General features: G+C 39.7%; 1 protein-coding gene across 3 annotated transcripts in view; it reads right to left on the reverse strand.

Moving 5' to 3' along the window:
- LOC124789549 (mitochondrial enolase superfamily member 1-like) overlaps nucleotides 1-21924 on the reverse strand; it is an 84969-nt gene that overhangs the window by 13643 nt on the left and 49402 nt on the right. For all 3 annotated transcript variants that reach the window (XM_047256950.1, XM_047256947.1, XM_047256948.1), the window contains exons 5-7: nucleotides 14827-14981; nucleotides 11435-11553; nucleotides 1027-1184 (exon numbers count right to left, since the gene is read on the reverse strand). In XM_047256950.1, the coding sequence (XP_047112906.1) occupies nucleotides 1027-1184; nucleotides 11435-11553; nucleotides 14827-14981 (432 nt within the window). The remainder of the gene's footprint in view (nucleotides 1-1026; nucleotides 1185-11434; nucleotides 11554-14826; nucleotides 14982-21924) is intronic.

Below are 21924 nucleotides of genomic sequence, written 5' to 3' on the forward strand. Positions count from 1 at the left end.
ACACCATCAAGTAAACAACTCTTGCTGGGAGACTGTAGATGTCTAGCAAGATGTTGCAGAAAGAAGTAGGGACCAATGAGATGATCACGAATGATTCTGTCCCACACTGAAATTGAACTTCTGTTGATGTCTGTCTTGCCATACTTCACGACCATTTTACTAGCTCAGATGCAGATGTGATTGTTATGATAATCGATGACCCCATCACATGAAAAGCCAGATTAAACAGTAAATAAGGTACATGCTAAGAGCTGCAGAAACACAGTACTGAGCCCTAAAATGCATTGGCTGAAAGTTTGCATCATTTAATCCTTGCACATGTTGACGGTGATATTAGTACAGAAGATTTTCATGCAGAATGTTCCAGATCATCAAGTGATTAACCCCATCCCTTTCCACAATTCTCCTTGTACTAGGTGATGAAGTTTCACCCACAGAGTGAAGAAACCGTTCATCTAGCTCAGGCATTCACATATTGCAGGTCTCCTGTCATTTGCAAGTATCTTCTCAAATGAGATTCTTCCAGAAGCTAACTGCCTCCCAGAGAAACGCTCAGCATAAAGCTGACATTCTGCATTCACATTCCCATCTGCTAGGCCATAAATGTAGTGCATATCTGCCATTTCAGACATTGAAGACACCCTTGTGAAGCGTTCTGGTGGAAGTTACTGTAAACAAGAAGTGAGTGAAAACACACATTTGAAGATAATTACACAACCAGGAATCATTGCAAGGAATCCCTTTCATAGCTTCCTAAAAAGGATTTTTGGACCCATGTTAATACAAAGATTTTGTAATGTTTTAATGTCAAGAACAAATCCCTAAATTTTCTGATACATGTTTTTATACACCCTGTATAACATAATGGATAGAAAACTAAGTATCATAGCACTAGAATAAACACTGTTTTATGTATGGGTTCCCATTAATCTTTAAAATTGGTTCAGATTTAATTTTCACAATTTCTACACTTTCTCCTTAAGAAATATGTAAGTACATCAGACAAGAGAGTTTTTGTGTACATACCAATTTATTGTCCCAGCCGATGATTTCTCTTACTATTTTACAACGGCGTTTATCATCCTCTAAATTTTGACCAACTTTAACTTTGAAACACGTGAATCCCTGAGAAAGGTACTCTCGGCAAAGATCACGCACACGTTCAGATGAATAACCTAACCAACCTGTAATGTAAAATGAGTATAAGTAGGGTTAGTTGATATATCAATAGCAAGTGAAATTTCAAATGCAGAATATCCTCTTTCCCTCCCCCAAAGTCACTGCTGTTTTATTGTGCTGCCCTATTGCACTGCTGCCAGGAAATCTGTGAATATCTTATTTTTCCTTAAAATTGAGATGCAATATCAGTGAAGTTCATCTAGATCTACACCTTTATCGACATACATACTGTACAAGCCACACTGTCATGCATGGTGGAGGGTACCTTGTACCACTATCAGTCATTTCCTTTCCTGTTCCACTTGCAAATAAAGCAAGCGAGGGAAAAGCGACTGTCTATATGCCTCTGTATATGCCCTTATTTCTCTTATCTTAATCTTTGTGGTCCTTATGCGAAATGTACACTGGTGATAGCAGAATGATTCTGCAGTCAATTTGAAATGCCAGTTCTCTAAATTTTCTCAACAGTGTTTCACAGAAATAACATAGTGTTCCCTCCAGGGATTCCAGTTTGAGTTCACGAAGGATCTCCATAACACTTTTTGTGTTGACCAAACCTACCAGTAACAAATCTAGCAGAACACCTCTGAATTGCTTCAATGTCTTCCTTTAATCCGACGTTTTGGGGATCCCAAACATTCAAGTGGTACTTAAGAATGGATTGCAGTAGTGTTCTATATGCAGTCACCTTTATAGATAAGCTACACTTTCCTACAGTTCTCCCAATAAACTTCACCTTCCCTACTGCCCAACACATGCTACCCCATTTCCTATTACTTTGCATCATTATGCCTAGATATATAATTGAAATGACTGTGTCAAGCAGCAAATCACTGAACTGATGTTCACTTACAAGTGTAGTAATCCACTGTATCAACAAAGCTCCCAGAAGCCACCAGTCAAACTTACTACAACCATCCAACAGCTGCATCACCATCAACAGTGTGGCATGTCCCCATTTCCTGATCAGCTGAATCAGCTGAGTACAAGAACCTGATACACAGTCTTGCTATCAGGAACCGTGTACCCGCACCTCTCCTCTAAATGCTGGATAAATTCTGGCAATGAAATTTGTTTCTCCCACCAAGGATTGAACTAGTTATCTGCACATGCATTAGTGCCCTTGGCTATAAGGCCTGGCATTCCTTCAATAACCACCCATGTAATGAACAGTTCTAGTGATAAGGTGGATGCTGTGGTTTTCACAATGGTATGTAGGGTCCCCTGAATAGGTCAGGCGCGCATTACACGCCGGAAGCGGCTACAAGGGTAGCAGAGTACGTGTGGAGTGCACATGTGGGTTTTTTAGGTTAGAGAATTCCCTCCCTAGGCCCGACAAGACGCCTCCTGAGACGCGGCAAGGTAGGAGTAGGCAAAATGCAACAGGGAATAACAATATTAGTGTGCTAATAGTAAACTGCGGGAGCGTCTATAGAAAGGTCCCAGAACCGCTCTCATTAATAAACGGTCACAATGCCCATATAGTACTAGGGACAGAAAGCTGGCTGAAACCAGACGTAAACAGTTATGAAATCCTAAACTCAGATTGGAATGTATACCACAGAGACAGGCTGGACAGTGAAGGGGGAGGCATGTTTATAGCGATAAGAAGTGCAATAGTATCGAACGAAATTGACGGAGATCCGAAATGTGAAATAATTTGGGTGAAGGTCACGGTTAAAGCAGGCTCAGACATGGTAATTGGATGTCTCTATAGGCCCCCTGGCTCAGCAGCTCGTGGCAAAACACCTGAAGGAAAATTGGGAAAATATTTCTAGTAGATTTCCCAACCATGTTATAGTTTTGGGTGGAAATTTTAATTTGCCAGATATAGACTGGGAGACTCAAATGTTCATAATGGGTGGCAGGGACAAAGAATCCAGTGAAATTTTTTCAAGTGCTTTATCTGAAAACTACCTTGAACAGTTAAACAGAGAACCGACTCATGGCGATAACATATTAGACCTTCTGGTGACAAACAGACCCGAACTATTTGAAACAGTTAACGCAGAACAGGGAATCAGCGATCATAAAGCGGTTACTGCATCGATGATTTCAGCCGTAAATAGAAATATTAAAAAAGGTAGGAAGATTTTTCTGTTTAGCAGAAGTGACAAAAAGCAGATTACAGAGTACCTGACGGCTCAACACAAAAGTTTTGTCTCAAGTACAGATAGTGTTGAGGATCAGTGCACAAAGTTCAAAACCATTGTACAATATGCGTTAGATGAGTATGTGCCAAGCAAGATCATGAAAGATGGAAAAGAGCCACCGTGGTGCAACAACCAAGTTAGAAAACTGCTGCGGGAGCAAAGGGAACTTCACAGTAAACTTTTTTTTTTTTTTTTTTTTTTTTTTTTTTTTTTTTTTTTTTTTTTTTTTTTTTTTTTTGTCATCAGTCTACTGGCTGGTTTGATGCGGCCCGCCACGAATTCCTTTCCTATGCTAACCTCTTCATCTCAGAGTAGCACTTGCAACCTATGTCCTCAATTATTTGCTTGACGTATTCCAATCTCTGTCTTCCTCTATAGTTTTTGCCCTCTACAGCTCCCTCTAGTACCATGGAAGTTATTCCCTCATGTCTTAGCAGATGTCCTATCATCCTGTCCCTTCTCCTTATCAGTGTTTTCCACATATTCCTTTCCTCTCCGATTCTGTGTAGAACTTCCTCATTCCTTACCTTATCAGTCCACCTAATTTTCAACATTCGTCTATAGCACCACATCTCAAATGCTTCGATTCTTTTCTGTTCCGGTTTTCCCACAGTCCATGTTTCACTACCATACAATGCTGTACTCCAGACGTACATCCTCAGAAATTTCTTCCTCAAATTAAGGCCGGTATTTGATATTAATAGACTTCTCTTGGCCAGAAATGCCTTTTTTGCCATAGCGAGTCTGCTTTTGATGTCCTCCTTGCTCCGTCCGTCATTGGTTATTTTACTGCCTAGGTAGCAGAATTCCTTAACTTCATTGACTTCGTGACCATCAATCCTGATGGTAAGTTTCTTGCTGTTCTCATTTCTACTACCTCTCATTACCGTCGTCTTTCTCCGATTTACTCTCAAACCATACTGTGTACTCATTAGACTGTTCATTCCGTTCAGCAGATCATTTAATTCTTCTTCACTTTCACTCAGGGTAGCAATGTCATCAGCGAATCGTATCATTGATATCCTTTCACCTTGTATTTTAATTCCACTCCTGAACCTTTCTTTTATTTCCATCATTGCTTCCTCGATGTACAGATTGAAGAGTAGGGGCGAAAGGCTACAGCCTTGTCTTACACCCTTCTTAATACGAGCACTTCGTTCTTGATCGTCCACTCTTATTATTCCCTCTTGGTTGTTGTACATATTGTATCTGATCCATCTCTCCCTATAGCTTACCCCTACTTTTTTCAGAAACTTGAACATCTTGCACCATTTTATATCTGTTCATCTTCAGCTTGCGACGTCGGCATGTATACCTGAACTATCATTGTCGGTGTTGGTCTGCTGTCGATTCTGATTAGAACAACCCGGTCACTGAACTGTTCACAGTAACACACCCTCTGCCCTACCTTCCTATTCATAACGAATCCTACACCTGTTATACCATTTTCTGCTGCTGTTGATATTACCCGATACTCATCTGACCAGAAATCCTTGTCTTCCTTCCACTTCACTTCACTGACCCCAACTATATCTAGATTGAGCCTTTGCATTTCCCTTTTCAGATTTTCTAGTTTCCCTACTACATTCAAGCTTCTGACATTCCACGCCCCGACTCGTAGAACGTTATCCTTTCATTGATTATTCAATCTTTTTCTCATGGTAACCTCCCCCTTGGCAGTCCCCTCCCGGAGATCCGAATGGGGGACTATTCCGGAATCTTTTGCCAATGGAGAGATCATCATGACACTTCTTCAATTACAGGCCACATGTCCTGTGGATACACATTATGTGTCTTTAATGCAGTGGTTTCCATTGCCTTCTGCATCCTCATGTCGTTGACCATTGCTGATTCTTCCGCCTTTAGGGGCAATTTCCCACCCCTAGGACAAGAGAGTGCCCTGAACCTCTATCCGCCCTCTTTGACAAGGCCGTTGGCAGAATGAGGCTGACTTCTTATGCCGGAAGTCTTCGGCCGCCAGTGCTGATTATTTATCAAAATTTAGGCAGTGACAGGGATCGAACCCGGGACCGAAGACGTTTTGATTATGAATCAAAGACACTACCCCTAGACAACGGGTATCATAAACAAAAACGTAGCCAAAGCCTTGCAGACAAACAAAAATTACGCAAAGCGAAATGTAGTGTGAGGAGGGCTATGTGAGAGGCATTCAATGAATATGAAAGTAAAGTTCTATGTACTGACTTGGCAGAAAATCCTAAGATATTTTGGTCTTATGTCAGAGTGGTAGGTGGAACAAAACAAAATGTCCAGACACTCTGTGACCAAAATGGTACTGAAACAGAGGATGACAGACTAAAGGCCGAAATACTAAATGTCTTTTTCCAAAGCTGTTTCACAGAGGAGGACTGCACTGTAGTTCCTTCTCTAGATTGTCGCACAGATGACAAAATGGCAGATATCGAAATAGACGACAAAGGGATAGAGAATCAATTAAAATCGCTCAAAAGAGAAAAGGCCGCTGGACCTGATGGGATACCAGTTCCATTTTACACAGAGTACGCGAAGGAACTCTTGCAGCAGTGTACTGTAGGTCTCTAGAAGAGCGTAGCGTTCCAAAGGATTGGAAAAGGGCACAGGTCATCCCCGTTTTCAAGAAGGCACGTCAAACAGATGTGCAGAACTATAGACCTATATCTCTAACGTCGATCAGTTGTAGAATTTTGGAACACGTATTATGTTCGAGTATAATGACTTTTCTGGAGACTAGAAATCTACCCTGTAGGAATCAGCATGAGTTTCGAAAAAGAAGGTCGTGTGAAACCCAGCTTGCGTTATTCGCCCACGAGACTCAGAGGGCCATAGACATGAGTTCACAGGTAGATGCCATGTTTCTTGACTTCCGCAAGGTGTTCAATACAGTTCCCCACAGTCGTTTAATGAAAAAAGTAAGAGCATATCGACTATCAGACCACTTGTGTGATTGGATTGAAGAGTTCCTAGATGACAGAACGCAGCATGTCATTCTCAATGGAGAGAAGTCTTCCGAAGTAAGAGTGATTTCAGGTGTGCCGCAGGGTAGTGTCATAGGACCGTTGCTATTCACAATATACATAAATGACCTTGTGGATGACATCAGAAGTTCACTGAGGCTTTTTGCAGATGATGCTGTGGTGTATCGAGAGGTTGTAACAATGGAAAATTGTACTGAAATGCAGGAGGATCTGCAGCAAATTGACACATGGTGCAGAGAATGGCAATTGAATCTCAATGTAGACAAATGTAATGTGCTGCGAATACATATAAAGATAGATCCCTTATCATTTAGCTACAAAATAGCAGGTCAGCAACTGGAAGCAGTTAATTCCATAAATTATCTGGGAGTAGGCATTAGGAGTGATTTAAAATCGAATGATCATATAAAGTCGATCGTCGGTAAAACAGATGCCAGACTGAGATTCATTGGAAGAATCCTAAGGAAATGCAATCCGAAAACAAAGGAAGGAGGTTACAGTACGCTTGTTCGCCCACTGCTTGAATACTGTTCAGCAGTGTGGGATCCGTACCAGATAGGGTTGATAGAAGAGATAGAGAAGATCCAACGGAGAGCGGCGCGCTTCGTTACAGGGTCATTTAGTAATCGCGAAAGCGTTACGGAGATGATGGATAAACTCCAGTGGAAGACTCTGCAGGAGAGATGCTCAGTAGCTCGGTACAGGCTTTTGTTGAAGTTTCGAGAACATACCTTCACCAAAGAGTCAAGCAGTATATTGCTCCCTCCTACGTATATCTCGCGAAGAGACCATGAGGATAAAATCAGAGAGATTAGAGCTCACGCAGAAGCATACTGACAATCCTTCTTTCCACGAACAATACGAGGCTGGAATTGAAGGGAGAACCGGTAGAGGTACTCAAGGTACCCTCCGCCACACACCGTCAGGTGGATGGGGAGTATGGATGTAGATGTAGATGTAGATGTAGATATTCTCTCATTTATATTTTATTGCTGCATTATTATTCTGTAGTAGTGGGCTGAAGTAAATTTGTTAGAGTTGTCTTTTATTACCAGTCAAAATTAGAAAAGTTTAACTGAAAACTAAAATAATGAAAAATTCCTAAAAGTCTAAAAACTTCCTGAGTTTTTCTCGAATTTCCCAGTTGACCTGGGGTGCATATACCATGAACGAATTTTCACCATCAGAAATGAGTCTCCAAATGTAAGGTCTTATGTAGTCTTTAGGAATAGCACCAACAGTTCAAAACAGTAATCTCACTCAAGCTGGTGTGATAAGCACATTTTAGTGGTGCCTCAAATAAGGTGAAAATTGTATGAAGTACAACAGTTTCATGAAAATAACACTAAGACAACTGATGACACAATTGAGGTTATAAAAATGTCATTCAGCCACAAGAACGTGAATCTTTGCATATTCACAAACAATGAGCAGCAAATGTGAAAGACCTGACTGGCTGTGGAGACAGCTACACTACATTTATGATTTGTCTTTTCTTTGAGGTGACTATGTTGCATGCTCCTTTAATATAAATGAGAGCTGCACTAGTTACAAGCACAAAAATCAGACACTCATAAAATTTATTCGCACATGGTACAGCCTCCTCTTCCTTTTTCTTGTTCAGTCCACTTTACCCCATCCAGTTGCCTCTCCCATCATGCGCTGCTGCTGCTTATAGTCTGGCTTCAGCTGCCAGAAACTGTGGTCGTGTGTGTGTGTGTGTGTGTGTGTGTGTGTGTGTGTGTATCTATATTCTTCAAACATTGTGAAGTGCATGGCAGAAGGTACTTCTCATTGTTCTACACATTAGGGTTTCAGCAAGTGTATTTGCAGCTGTGAATATGGATTAATATCAGCTGCATAATGGTATGATGACAATGAAATTTTGTGCCAGACTGGCACTCGAACCTGTGTTACAGGGGAGACATTTTATTTGAAAGTCGCTTGCCCAGTGTTGGTGGAAATACAAAATATTGCAGTGCCTTTTCTGAATTCCAAAGCAATGTTCCTTCGTAATTTGGAATAACACAGGCACTGCTTCCACCGGACAAGTGACTTTCAAGTAAAATGTCTCCTCTGTATGGGAATATACATAATGGATGTACAAGTACAGGTTGTAGACATTATGGCCACCGACCTACTGTCGATATAAACCCATTCGGGCAACAGCAGCGTCACGTGGCAAGGAATGACTGCTAGTCAGACACGTGCACAGTGCATGTAGTATCAGTGAGCGTGCTGTCCATTTGTAGAATGGGGAATGTGCGCAATCTATCTGAGTTTGACTGAGGGCAGATAGTGATTGCCCGAAAGTTCGGCACGAGCATTCCGGAAACTGCACGGCTTGTCAGGTGATTGAGGAGTGCTGTGGTGAGTGTCTTCAACATGTGGCAAAACACGGTGAAACCACGTCCAGACATCATGGGGTTGAGCAGCCACCCCTCATTACCTATGTCAGACGTTGTATGCTGGGCAGACCAGTAAAATAGGACAGGTGGTGGCCTGTCGCAGAATTAACATCAAATTTTCACGCCGGGCGGAGCACAAATGTGTCTGAGTGAATAGTGGACCAAACACTCCGAATGATGGGCCTAACAGCCATGCATGTATCAATGTTAACACCATGGCATCAGCAACTATGACAGGGCACTTGACTGTCAGCACTGTCTGATGAATGCCGATACCTTCTTCATCATGCCGATGGGAAGGTGCGAATCTTTTGTCTTCCAGGAGAACAGCTTTTCGACACCTGTACTGTGGGACAGAGACAAGCTGGTGGCAACCGCTTTATGCTACGTGAAACATTCATGCTGGCACCCATGGGTCCAGTGGAGCTCGTGCAAGGCACCATGATGGCCAAGGGGTATTGTAAACTGGTTGCAGACCATCTACACCCCTTCATGATGATTACGTTTCCCGACGGCAGTGACATTTTTCCAAAAGATAATGAACCGTGTCACATGGCCAGGAGTGTGACAGAGTGATTTGAGGAACACAGTGGCGAGATCCAATTCATGTGCTGGCCCTCCAACTCACTAGATCTGAACCCGATCAACCACATCTAGGATGTAATGAACGTCGTGTCAGAGCTCATCAACTCACTCCCCGGAGTTTACTGGAATCAGGTGACTCGTGTATGCAGATGTGGTGACAACTCCCTCCACTGACCTAACAGGGCCTCACTGCTTCCATGCCATGATGCATTGCCACTGTTATCTGTGCCGAAGGTGGACACACCAGCTGTTAGGTAGGTGGTCATAATGATTTGGTTGATGACTGTACAGGCCATAAGCAGAAAATGACAGCCTTTAAACACCAAACCACACAGCACAACCATATTACAAGAATTTATTATGTTTATGTTGTCAGAATAAAACTTTCACTCACAAGGGAACCTCCCCATCGCACCCCCCTCAGATTTAGTTATAACTTGGCACAGTGGATAGGCCTTGATAAACTGAACACAGATCAATTGAGAAAACGGGAAGAAGTTGTGTGGAACTGCGAAAAAATAAGCAAAATATACAAACTGAGTAGTCCATGGGCGACATAAGCAACATCACGGAGGACGGGAGCTCAGGAGTGCTGTGGTCCCGTGGTAGCGTGAGCAACTGTAGAAGTAGAGGTCCTTGGTTCAAGTCTTCCCCCGGGTGAAAATTTTACTTTCTTTATTTTTGCATAGTTATTATCTGTCCGTTAGTTCATTGACTTCTCTCTTCACTGTAATAAGTTTAGTGTCTGTGTTTTGCGACCGCATCGCAAAACCGTGCGATTAGTAGACGAAAGGACGTGCCTCTCCAATAGGAACCGAAAACATTTGATCGCAAGGTCATAGATCAACCGATTCCTCCACAGGAAAACACATCTGATATATTCTATACGACACTGGTGACGGCATGTGCGTCACATGACAGGAATATGTTGTAGACCCACCTAACTTGTACACTTGGCGAATGGGTAAAAAGATTCTTCTACCTTGCCCGATTTAGGTTTTCTTGTGGATGTGATAATCACTCCCAAAAAAGTGATGAAAACATAAGAGTTTGTCACATAAACTGAAAATAAAAAATTAAACTTTTCACTCGATGGAAGATTTGAACCAAGGACCTTTTGTTCCGCAGCTCCTCACTTTACCACCAGACCACGGCGCTTCTGCGTTCCCAGTGTCCTAGATGTTGCCTATCTTCCCATGAACTACTCAGTTTGTATATTTTGCTTATTTTTTCATAGTTCCACACAACTTCTTCCTGTTTTCTCAATTGATCTGTGTTCAGTTTTTCAAGGCCTATCCACTGTGCCAACTTATAACTTAATCTGAGGGGGGTGCGATGGGGAGGTTCCCTTGTCAGTAACAGAGTGCAGTATATGTAACATTGAAATTTTGTGACTGATTGAAACTGTGTGCCAGACCATGAATTTAAAGTAATTGAATAGATAAAAAAATCTACTCACCAAGTGGTGGCAGGAGAACACACACATGAAAGAAGGTTATACTTCTGCAAGCTTTCGGGAGCCACTGGATTTTTATTCCCGCAGAATGGTTGAAGGGGAAGGAACAGGGGTGAAGGAAAAGGACTGGGAAAGGTTTAGGAAAAGGGGTAGATTTCGGAAAAGTGACCCAGAACTGTGGATCATGGGAGACTTATCTAAATCTCTCCAGTCCTTTTCCTTCACCCCTCTTCCTTCCCCTTCAACCCTTCTGCCACAAGAAGGAGCCACTGACTCCGAAAGCTTGCATAAGTATAACCTTCTTTTATGTGTCTGTCGCCCTGCCGCCACTTGGTGGATAAATTTTTTTATCTATCCAGTTATATTATATTGTCAAGTATTGATTATTTTTGTTGTTATATTAGATCATGAATTTAGCACATGATGATAAGTTTATGCCGTCAATATCTTGGTGCATTATGTGTAAGAGCATATACTGTTGACATTATGTCTATGTGCGCATATATGTAGGTTAAGTATTCAGATATATAGATAAGAGATGAAGGTAAAAAGGAACTGAAATCAATAAGTATCATTTTGTCAGTAGATAAAAGGAGAGAAATGAAAGACAACATGTTGAAGAAAGGAAATAACCATACACAAACCATCTTGAAGGTTCAGATGTTTGTGAATGCATACCAACTTGTGTAGTATATGCAGGGTAACCTACTGTCCTCATTTCTTCCTCTCTTTCTCCTTTCCCTTCTTGCTTAGATTTTAGTATTTGAATAGCCTCCTCCTTTGTGATGACATCTGATCTGTAAAAGACAGCAAGTTTCTTGCATTTATTTGGACATAACATCATTTTATAATTAAAAAAAATGCCTACAAAACATCTTTGTGAACTATTTGCCATCATTAGTAAAGTGCATTTAAACTATATTTATTTATTAACTCATTGAATGCTGTAGAACGTCTCTAATATCATGCTTATAAATTAACAAAACAATATGAATATACCAAATTATGAAGAATGTTATCTCTGAAAAACTGAGCACTGTGCTTTTACTGAGTTATAATTTCAATTTGTGTGTGGGAAGCATAAAATTATTTTTATTTCTTGTGTTGTATGTGTGGTTAAAATGATTTTCCTCAAATAATTTTTCTGCTGTACAGGAAGATAATAATTTCATAAATGTATATCGAGGGTACAGTTAGGATTTGCAATTGTCGAAATAATGGCCAACAAGATTCTGTTTTCTGTGTGGTACACATGTATCTGATAATTTTTTTCTGAAGTTTCAGTATACAAGGTACTCTACTTGAACTTCCCCAGAAAATTATACCATACCTAATGACTGATTCAAAACAACTATGATATGCTATTTTTTGTGTACTCATGTCAGTAGAATTTGCAAAACTGCTTAGTTTATTTGATAAGGAGTCAATATGTGTGTTCCAGTTCAAGTTCTTTACCACATTTAGTCCCAGGAATTTGACAGTGTCAACTTCTTCCACAAGTTGATTATTGCATTGTATTTTAAGCTCTGCACATTTTGAGTGTTTGGTTTGGAAATGTACCATATGGGTTTTTGCAATGTTCAGTTTCAACCCATTTAATTGGAACCAGTTTTCTAGGGTATCAAGTGTGCTCACAATGTAGCTTGGAATTTTTTCTGCATCACCATCTTCAATTAAAACAGACATATACTGATGGGGAATTGATATTTGTGGATAAGTCATTTACATAGAATAGGAACAAGATTGGCCCCAAAATGGAGCCTTGAGGCACACCTTGTGATACAGTACTCCACTTCGACAAATAATTCACCACATTTGAAGTGATAGAAGAGACACCATGTTTGATCCTGCAGTCTTATGTGATTATTATCCAAAGGAAATAGTGATGTTAGCTACTAGTGATCACTGAAAAACATCAATGGGGAAAGTTGAAAAGTTGTGCTGGACTGGGACTCGAATCCAGATTTTTCTGTTTCTTGTGAGCGGTTGCCTCAACTGCTTTGGCCATCTGGACACAGTCCCTAACCAACTCAAATTTGCAACTTATCCACACACTGCTGACATAGTGCCCTGCCCGTTATCCCCATTATTCACAGCAATTTGCCAATTCCTGTAAGAGTTTGAGTGTGTTTGTGCCTTTGCGCATAACTAGAGTGAGATGGCTGGTTGGACCAGAAATTTACATGGGGGAACCACACTGATTATGTTGACTAACCAAGCTAATGTGAGGCTCAAACAGCTTTACTCAATGCTCAACAGTCAAAGCACACTATATAGGAGGGTGTCGAGATCCATATGGTGATGATGATAATGAGGTGGTCTCATACTCCGGGGAGCGTAGGGGATGATGTGGGAGACTCGCACCGCCCACTAGGCAAGGTTCTAGCAGAGGTGGTTTACCATTGACTTCCTCCGACCATAATGGGGATGAATGATGATGATGAAGACGACACAATAACACCCAGTCATCTCGAGGCAGGGAACATCACTGACCCCACAGGGAATCGAACCCGGGACCCGGTGCGTGGGAAGTGAGGACGCTACCACAAGAACATGAGCTGCAGAACATAACACTAATTAGACCACTGATGACGTATGCAGCTCCAGTCTGGGAATATGCGGCTTCAACACGTCTGCTCCACTTGCAGATCATACGAAACAAAGTGCTATGTGTCATAAGCAATGCTCCACGAGACACATGCACCACAGACTTTCACAGAGAATACTGCCGTGAGACTCTCAGAGAGGTATTCGAAAAACTTGCCACATGACGGTACAGGAAAGTGAGAATTCGAACAGTCCTTTGATCCTTAACATGATAAACTATGATCACAACCATAAGTGGAAACATAACCGTCCAAAAACGCTCCTAGTTATGGACAATTAATGACCTATGGATAGCAACAACACACAGACATGGCAAACACTGGTGAACCCTGCAGCATAGTAAAGGTAACTGCCATTGACAGCTGTAAACCAGTTGAGCAACCAGCAGGGAAGTTGTACTGCACACTAAAATGCAAAGAAATCCAACCAAAATCCTTACACAGTGTTATCGATTAATGACCAATCAATCACTTGTATAACGACCTTGGCTTGTTACAGGTACAGAAACTACAGCTGGCCCAGGAAACTCACACATGCGTAGCCCAACAGTAACCCTCCTCGATAGGACTCACATGATACCCAAGATTAACAAAACCTTACCTTTGCATGATCTGTCACAGATAGCAAGAAAACTGGTACTGCTCTTACTACCCGACCAGATTATCGTACACTTTTTTTTTTCCTTGGTGGTTGCCTTGGAACTTTTTTCTTTCTGTCCTCAAAACCCTACCCTTTGTTCACTTTTTGTCCACTATTTATCTCCTTGATGTGACCATATTTGTGGGTAATCCTACCCACATGTACAGGTAGCATCACCGGCCCACATCCCATGAAGTCCTCGATTAGTAACTAACATATACAGTGGTGACAGTAGAACTTTTGTGATGGTCACCATGTCGGTATGGGCGTGGAGGGGCTCCACCCTTAAAAAAAGAAAAAAGGGCCCAATAATCCCTTCAGTGCAGATGCACAAACATGCTTGAACTCTTAGAGGAATCAGCAAATTGCTGTGAGTAACAAGTATAATGGCTAGGGGCACTACATCAGTCTTGTGTAGATAAGTTGGAAATTTGAGTCAGTAAGGGACGATGTCCGGACAGCAGAGGTGGAGAAGTCAACCGTTCATGAGAAATGGAAAAATCCACATTCAGGCCCCAGTCTGGCAGAAATTTTCTACTTCCCCATTGATGTATTTCAATGTCCACTAGCAGCTAATATTATTCCTGTGAATCGTAATTAAAAATTTCATTTTGCTAGCTCTAACTGAACCAATGAAGTCATTAATAAAGATTATCAGGCAACAGGAACTGTATCCATCCTCTACTAATAGCACAGGTCAAAACCATCTAACATTCAAAAACTTACATTTGGATAGCTCATTTCTCAAATAAATATTTCAGTAGTTGTGCATTTGCTTTATCGGCAGTGCTACTGTGAAGTGTCAAATACGTTTCTATACTTACATATATCTGAAGTCAATGGTGGATACAAGAGTTTCTGGATCCATGTCAACAAGCAATTTCCACAGAGGTTTATGTTCTGCTGTAGCCCACAAATCCCATAAGGCATTGACTATAGCAGCTGTTGCCAGATGAATTACTCCCTTCTCGGGACCCACCTGTGGTAACAAAGAAATAAGTTACAGGCAGGGAATTTTAAGATTTTCCTGCCGTGAAAACAAATGATGCACCAGAGAAGCCAAATAATGTGGAGTAGTTTTTGTACATTTATGGAGAAAGGGTGTCCATGTAGAAGATGGGAGGTACTTTCTTGTGTTCTTTTGGTATGTTTATCATTAAAGTCTGAAACTGTGTTAATAATAACTAGTTTGTGTGGATTGGAACAACACTGCCAGCGTGGCTTCAGCTGCCACAGGCTGCAGTCGTGTGTATGAGTTGCATTTGCAAGTGTGTGTGTTTGTGTGTCTGTCATCTATTTTCGATAAAAGCCTTGATGGTTGAAAGCCTATACTGTGACAGTCTTTTTGTTGTACCTATATGCGACTCTGCTATATGGTGAGTATTGTTATAAATAATACAGAATAGTTTTCTATACTCATGGAGAAGACAGGAATTTCAATGTCCTGTAACTGTGACAGGAATACATAGGAAATTTGGAACCAGTTTTCTTACAATAATGTGATGTAATTTACAGTCAATGATAACCAACATAACCCAAATACAGAAGGAAAACAATGCAAATACACAATATTGTTACAGTGCATTTAATATCTTGACTGCGTACAGGACTGGTTCCAATGATCCCAAGGTGTCACATTCAGCAGATGTATACCATGAATGATTTTTTTAGTTTTTATAAAGCAACACAAGAGACGTCACAATGAACAATCTTATATTTATCAAGTTTTAAAAGAATGGTAAATCCAAAGATGGTACTGTGACTGCAGAAGGTGCACAAAATTACACTTCGACATAACACTGACAAGGAAAATACAAATATCACAAATTGCGTACTCTTATTATGAGAATTCATGTTCATCATGAAAAATAAATAATTCTAAGAATAAAAAGCTTTCACAATGCACCTTGCAGAAAAGATAACCCAAAGTATTTGGAAAGATACTACACAAGATGTACAAAGAACAGCACAACTATTATTGTACACTGACACATAATTAACTTACCCCACCCAAAAATTGCAAAACAATTGTTTAACATGTGTAATTTGGCTTTCAATTATTTCTTGTAACTAAAATCTGATTAAATACATTTTCTCACATAAGCAAAAGGAAGACAAAGGTATTGTATTTGCTATAATAACTGCCTTCTCTCAAAAACGAACATGACTGGAGAGATGTGGGTTGAGTCAAAGAAATGGCTTGGCTCCCCGACCACTACCCCTCTCTCTTTCTAAGCCTGTCATGTTACCTTACCAAAGATTCTGTGAAATGAGAATACAACCATTTAAGATGGTAGAAGTAAAGCAGACTGCTTGCACTACTTAATCAGTGAATCTACCATGCAGATGGATATTTTAAAAATTGATGGATTGATGGTTTTCTTTTTTCTGGACTTCTCAATTTTGAAAGCTCATGAGCACCTCTTCCACGTTTCCTACCAAGTCCCAATTTCGTGTGTCTCATTTCTACATGGAATGGAACCAAATTATCAAAATTAAAAAAGAAGTGCCACACTAAAGGGTGTACTACCATAACCACATTAGAAAAGAGACAGAGAGACATTCAAAAGCTCAAGGGTTACATTTCTTTTGTACCTAGTATTTTAATACCATTTTACTGCTATGTTGATATTCTGCCTTTTTTCTCCAATTTTGCCTTTGTATCCTTAAGAAAAGTTAAGAAATTCTGTGAGTCTGAATTCTGATGATATTTTATTTATACACCAACTCATTTGACATCAATCAATTACTGTATTCCACAGTTCTCATCAAGATAGAGAATCTTAAGGGACATGGAACAGTGATTTAGATTAGATTAGATTAATACTAGTTCCATGGATCATGAATACGATATTTCGTAATGATGTGGAACGAGTCGAATTTTCCAATACATGACATAATTAGGTTAATTTAACAACATACTTAAGTTAATATAACAACTTTATTTTTTTGTGTTTTTTTATTTTTATTTTTTTTTTTATTTTTATTTTTTTATATTTTTTTTTCTTAATTTATATCTAAAAATTCCTCTATGGAGTAGAAGGAGTTGTCATTCAGAAATTCTTTTAATTTCTTCTTAAATACTTGTTGGTTATCTGTCAGACTTTTGATACTATTTGGTAAGTGACCAAAGACTTTAGTGCCAGTATAATTCACCCCTTTCTGTGCCAAAGTTAGATTTAATCTTGAATAGTGAAGATCGTCCTTTCTCCTAGTATTGTAGTTATGCACACTGCTATTACTTTTGAATTGGGTTTGGTTGTTAATAACAAATTTCATAAGAGAGTATATATACTGAGAAGCTACTGTGAATATCCCTAGATCCTTAAATAAATGTCTGCAGGATGATCTTGGGTGGACTCCAGCTATTATTCTGATTACACGCTTCTGTGCAATAAATACTTTATTCCTCAGTGATGAATTCCCCCAAAATATGATGCCATATGAAAGCAATGAGTGAAAATAGGCGTAGTAAGCTAATTTACTAAGATGTTTATCACCAAAATTTGCAATGACCCTTATTGCATAAGTAGCTGAACTCAAACGTTTCAGCAGATCATCAATGTGTTTCTTCCAATTTAATCTCTCATCAATGGACATACCTAAAAATTTGGAATATTCTACCTTAGCTATATGCTTCTGATTAAGGTCTATATTTATTAATGGCGTCATACCATTTACTGTACGGAACTGTATGTACTGTGTCTTATCAAAATTCAGTGAGAGTCCGTTTACAAGGAACCACTTAGTAATTTTCTGAAAGACAGTATTGACAATTTCATCAGTTAATTCTTGTTTCTCAGGTGTGATTACTATACTTGTATCATCAGCAAAGAGAACTAACTTTGCCTCTTCATGAATATAGAATGGCAAGTCATTAATATATAATAAGAACAACAAAGGACCCAAGACTGACCCTTGTGGAACCCCATTCTTGATAGTTCCCCAGTTTGAGGAATGTGCTGATCTTTGCATGTTACGAGAACTACTTATTTCAACTTTCTGCACTCTTCCAGTTAGGTACGAATTAAACCATTTGTGCACTGTCCCACTCATGCCACAATACTTGAGCTTGTCTAGCAGAATTTACACAATCAAAAGCCTTTGAGAGATCACAAAAAATCCCAATGGGAGGTGTTCGGTTATTCAGATCATTCAAAATTTGACTGGTGAAAGCATATATGGCATTTTCTGTTGAAAAACCTTTCTGGAAACCAAACTGACATTTTGTTAGTACTTCATTTTTACAGATATGTGAAGCTACTCTTGAATACATTACTTTCTCAAAAATTTTGGATAAAGCTGTTAGAAGGGAGATTGGACGGTAATTGTTGACATCAGATCTATCCCCCTTTTTATGCAAAGGTATAACAATAGCATATTTCAGTCTATCAGGGAAAATGCCCTGTTCCAGAGAGCTATTACACAGGTGGCTGAGAATCTTACTTATCTGTTGAGAACAAGCTTTTAGTATTTTGCTGGAAATGCCATCAATTCCATGTGAGTTTTTGCTTTTAAGCAAGTTTATTATTTTCCTAATTTCAGAGGGAGAAGTGGGTGAGATTTCAATTGTATCAAATTGCATAGGTATGGCCTCTTCCATTAACAGCCTAGCATCTTCTAATGAACACCTGGATCCTACTATATCCACAACATTTAGAAAATGATTATTAAAAATATTTTCGACTTCTGACTTTTTGTTCATAAAGTTTTCATTCAATTTGATGGTAATACTGTCTTCCTGTGCTCTTGGTTGACCTGTTTCTCTTTTAATAATATTCCAAATTGTTTTAATTTTATTATCAGAGTTGCTGATTTCAGACATGATACACATACTCCTGGATTTTTTAATAACTTTTCTTAATATAACACAGTAGTTTTTATAATTTTTGATAGTTTCTGGGTCACTACTCTTTCTTGCTGTCAGATACATTTCCCTTTTCCGGTTACAAGATATTTTTATACCCTTAGTAAGCCATGGTTTGTTACAAGGTTTCTTACGAGTATATTTAACTATTTTCTTGGGGAAGCAGTTTTCAAATGCATTTACAAAAATGTCATGAAATAAATTATATTTTAAATTGGCATCAGGTTCACGGTACACCTCATCCCAGTCTAACTGCTGTAGGCTTTCCCTGAAATTTGCAATTGTTAAATCGTTGACTGAATGTACTACTTTGGAGGACTGTTTAATATTGCTGAATGGAGCTATGTCATATATTGTAACTAGCTGTGCACCATTCTCAACAGGCTGAGCATTTATCTGGTTAAACTTATCTTGGTCTATAAAGAAGTTATCTATCAGTGAGCTGCTATCCTTTACCACCTGAGTAGGAAAATCAATAACGGGTGTCAAATTGAAAGAACCGAGTAATACTTCAAGGTCATTTTTCTTATTACCCTCTTTCAGAGAATCTACATTGAAGTCCCCACAAATAATAATTTGCTTCCCCCTGTCTGACAGATAGCACAACAAGGAGTCCAAATTTTTCAGAAATAGATGAAAATTTCCTGATGGGGACCTATATACAGTTACAATTATAAATGTGCCTTTATTTAATTTAAGCTCACAGGCACATGCTTCTATATGTTTCTCTACACAAAACTTTTTTGTTTCTATACTTTTTGCACAATGATAACTTTTGACATATATGGCAACTCCTCCTTTCTCCATATTTTCGCTCATTACATGTGCAGAGAGCTTATAACCACTTACATTTACCTTATCCATATCAGTAACAATGTGATGCTCAGACAGGCATAGTATATCTATTTCATTCTCAGCTTCTAAATCTTCTAAACAAACCAGAAGCTCATCTACTTTATTCTTTAAACTCCCAATATTTTGATGAAATATACTTACATTATTTTTAATTATACTTTTATGAGAACCTTTCCTCATTCTAACATTTGCAGTACTCTCCTGTCTGAGTTTCTCATTGTGCTTAGGCCTAGTTCCTATACCAGTGGTCACATGGTGTTCAGAGAGGCATATTATGTCAACTGGGTTGGGTGACTTTAATTCATCAATGGAATTACCTAGGACTGAGATACAACTTGGTGGAGATAAAATTTCTGGTGATTGGTGAAAATTTATAATTGATAGCTGTGATTGGTGATCCAATGTGCTAGAATTGTGCTGTTTAATTTCTTTCCTAAACTGAAGATTTGTTTCAATCCTGACCTCTCGTAGAACTTGACATCTTTCTGTTTTACCTATTCTAAAAAAGGTGCTGCTCCAACACCTGTAACCACTGGTATTTTACCATTCATGGCAGTGCCTCCCCCCCTTAAATTTCCTGCTATTACCCCAGCCAGTTTCCCCTTCCCTTTCCTGTTGAGATGTAGGCCATGCCTGGTATAGTCCCACCTACTGAGATAATCAACAGGAACCACACCAATATGAGCCCCCGCACCCGACCCAAGCAGCCGTTCCAACTCCAAATTAACTCTCCCAACAGAAGAGTTCAAATGAGACCGGTCATGGCGTCTCAGGACAGATACAAATTCAACATTGGTATGTCTCGATGCCGACGCAATCTTTACCAGGTCACACTCTATACTGTACCCAGGATCTCTGTCGATGCTGTTCTCTGGCCCTCCCACAATAACCACGGTGTCTTCCCTGGTAAATCCTTTACAGAGTGAACCTAAATCCTCTGTCACCTGATCCAGACTAGCACTTGGTTTGAAAAAATTTGTGACCTGGTATTCTGGTCCTAATTCCTCCTGCAGAAGTTGGCCTACACCTCTGGCATGAGAACTGCCTAACAACAAAACTTTCTTCCTTTTCGATGACTTTCCTACATTCTTTTTCAATTTCCTATTGGTATACAGTGTGTTAACTGTAAGACGGCAGAGTTGTGAGGGGAGTGCGGGGAGAGGAGGAAGGAAGCATTGGCTGGCGAGGGGAGGGGAGGGGAGCCGTTGGGGAGACAAGGCACGCCTACCAGTTGCAGTGCTGGCACTACAAATTGCGCGTCATGCTTAAACGAAAGCAGATGAAAGGCATGGAAGTAAAACACGCTTTAAATGTTGTTCATAAATGAAACTGAAATGTACATTAAAATCTATAAATAAAAATGAATGTACATATGTATGTTTGTCTACTAAGCGCTCACAAACCATTCATCCGATTGCAATGAAACTTTGGCGAGTTGTTCTCCGAATGCCCGAAAACAGTAATGGACAATGTTTCAACAGTTAGGTCACTGTTATATGTGTAGCGCAATTGAATATGTAAAGGCTTTTCACGCAGCGGACCTGCTTTCGACTCCCACTATTTGCAATTTTTTTTTTCATTTTATTTCATTCCCTGCAACGTTAAACTATTAATTATAAAATTTCAATATACTTAAACAGGTCATATAGTATAACGTAACTGTCAATCTCTGTATAAAAAATTGAGTGTATGTATGTCTGCCCTCTGTGCGTTCCCAAACCATTCGTCTGATTGCGATGAAATTTTGGTGATTCCTTCAAAGTGATCGCAAACAAAATATCTGAAATGGAAACTCACTCTTTCTTGCCAGGCGTTTGTGGTGATACTCCAGGATGATTCTTGGAAAACTGTTTGAATCTTCCAATGCTACGCATGCTTTGTCCTGTGTATGTAGAAGCTCTCACTTAAGATTTGTAAATGGGGTGCAGCAATTTTTTCTGCTCCCTTTCCCTTTCGCAGCATTCAATCACATGCAATATAATTTTGCGAGCATCGCTACGTAATACTGGTTTCCTCCTAACCGTAGGCCTACTGGTAGGGTTGTTGGCGACTCCCGAGATGGGCCAGCAACTGCCTCTTCACTCATTTTGATAATATTTAGCACAACTGTACGATAAAAACACGCAGAACAGTACAGTGCAAAACAATAACGAAGCAGACGACAATGGCTACCTTGTACAACACAGTCAGCTACGTATTG

This window comes from Schistocerca piceifrons, chromosome 3 (genome assembly GCF_021461385.2).
Source record: "Schistocerca piceifrons isolate TAMUIC-IGC-003096 chromosome 3, iqSchPice1.1, whole genome shotgun sequence".
Taxonomy (NCBI): Eukaryota; Metazoa; Arthropoda; class Insecta; order Orthoptera; family Acrididae; genus Schistocerca; species Schistocerca piceifrons.